Source organism: Dipteris shenzhenensis, chromosome 29, assembly GCF_047967505.1.
Source record: "Dipteris shenzhenensis isolate YYH24624 ecotype China chromosome 29, Dip_SZ_1.0, whole genome shotgun sequence".
Classification (NCBI taxonomy): Eukaryota; Viridiplantae; Streptophyta; class Polypodiopsida; order Gleicheniales; family Dipteridaceae; genus Dipteris; species Dipteris shenzhenensis.
The window spans coordinates 30,005,146-30,007,125 of NC_141624.1; the positions used below are offsets into that span (position 1 = coordinate 30,005,146).

At 44.1% G+C, this 1,980-nt stretch overlaps 1 protein-coding gene across 1 annotated transcript; it reads left to right on the forward strand.

Moving 5' to 3' along the window:
• Positions 1 to 419: 419 nt before the first annotated feature.
• Positions 420 to 1,482, forward strand: LOC147882690 (light-sensor Protein kinase-like). Its single transcript, XM_087400158.1, has 2 exons — positions 420 to 777; positions 868 to 1,482. Exons 1-2 carry the CDS (start codon positions 438 to 440, stop codon positions 1,209 to 1,211), a joined length of 684 nt encoding a protein of 227 aa, XP_087256284.1. The 5' UTR covers positions 420 to 437; the 3' UTR covers positions 1,212 to 1,482.
• Positions 1,483 to 1,980: the final 498 nt, after the last annotated feature.

Here is a 1,980-nt window from a genome sequence, read left to right on the forward strand (position 1 = left end):
TGGAGGAGATGGTTTGTACGCTTGCGAGAGGAGGCCCTATGCTGCAGCTGTGCCTCCATGACGGCGGAATCGAGTACTTGAACGACTTAAGTACGACGTATCTCCCTCTGATTCGGGATTTTTGCAGTGATTTGGCCTGGTGCACGGGGGAAATCCGCCGTAGAGCCCGGCATAGAACTGATGATGCTCAGATTTTTGACGAGATCTACATCATACGTGAGCACTCACAACCATTACGGGCTTTGCTGAGGCGTTGCCGGGAGTGGGCGTCAGAAGTCTGTATTCTCGCAAGGGGATTCCATAGAGAAGATTCGAACTTGACAGTCCGGAATGTCTTTCCGAACGGCCTAAACCTAGACGACTACCCCGAGACGACGTTGGTGCTTCAGGAATTGCTCGGGGAGGGAGCACAGGGAACGGTTCGTAAGGGAGAGTGGATGGGCAAATGTGTGGCAGTGAAGATAATTCCCGACTTTTTGTTCGAAACCGAAATGGATGTGCTGATCAAGATGAGACATCCAAACGTGGTGGAGATGATGGGGTTCATCAGAAGAAGCGATCTAAGACCCCTGGATGCCTACGATTGCGAGTACTGCGGTCTGGTGATGGAGCTCATGTCAACGAGCTTGCAAAGCCTGATCGAAAGAGAGAATGCCAAACAGCTCAACAATGCATTGCCTTTTCCATTGCTTGTGGGTATAGATATCCTTCTGCAGATTGCTAGAGGCATGCGGTTTCTACATGCGAATGGAGTGATGCACAGAGATTTAAAGCCTGGTAATGTTTTGCTTAAAGGCAGTGCTTGTCGAAATGGGTATCTGATTGCCAAGCTTGCAGATTTTGGCTTATCAAAAGCTTGCGTTGCAGGGGAAGATGGGAATCTCACTTACAAGCAAGGCACTCGATTTTACATGGCTCCAGAAGTGAGAAAGGGGGATAAAGTGGAGTTCACAAGGGCAGCAGACGTTTTCAGCTTTGGAACAACGTGTTTCAATGTGGCAATTGGGAGGTTCTTGGAAATAGATGTGGAGGACTTTTATGTTGATGACCTCTTGTCACCCTGCAAGTGTACCGATTTAGTCCGCCTGGTCGCTAGCTGTTGGTCACATGATCCCAAGTCTAGACCCACATTTTCCCACCTATGTACATCATTGGAAAGGCTCAAGAGACACCTCCTCATCTCAAGAGACACCTCCTCCTCAATATCATGAATCCCCATGCAGATTCGCTCGCATCATTGGAAAATCTCAAGAGAGACCTCCTCCTCAATATCATGAATCTCCCAGATCCAGATTCTCAGTGCCAGTTATACCTAGTATCTACAAGGGAGGCCTATTGGGGAAATATTATTTGTTTGTGGATGTCTATATGTATTATTAAGTAGTCTTTCCTATAGTTAGTCTAAATATGATCAAGGTGATTATGGGAAAATATTAATTGTTTCTAGATGTCTATATTATTGACTAGTCTCTCCAATAGTTAGTCCGAGATGGGCATAAGAGATAACGGTTGGACATCTTGAAACGCAACTTCCACGAGATTTTATAGAGAGAGAGACTTTGAGACATGCCATTCAAATAACATTGCTATAGTTTTCTTCTTATCACTTGCATTAGTATCCTGGATAGTTAATTGTGTGGACAGTTCTAATTTTTCCAACATTCTATAAATCAATAACACACCCTCTTATGTTGTTCAAATATTGTGGATTATGACGAGGTTTAGTGCTTAATTTAATACCAAACATTTTTTGAAGCGCTATTTTGTTTGTTACTTTCTATAGAAAAGATGTAGGAAAGGGATAACTCAATGCATAGTTGTGATCTATTTGTTACTATTTAGTGCAAACTAGTGGGGTGGTCACTTCAACATGCCAAAGTTGAAGCTGGCACAACAAACAAGAAAACTTCATTGGCCTTTGATGTGGCTCGAGCGTGGCTTGTCCAAGAGGAACACTAGGGTGGTAATCTTGGTAACTGA

Bases quoted from the DNA above. Each gene is read 5' to 3' on its own strand.
- LOC147882690 (XM_087400158.1), top strand. From the start codon at position 438: ATGGGCAAATGTGTGGCAGTGAAGATAATTCCCGACTTTTTGTTCGAA. The intron at 778-867 runs GTAATGTTTTGC...CTTGCGTTGCAG, and splicing joins GCACAGAGATTTAAAGCCTG to GGGAAGATGGGAATCTCACT.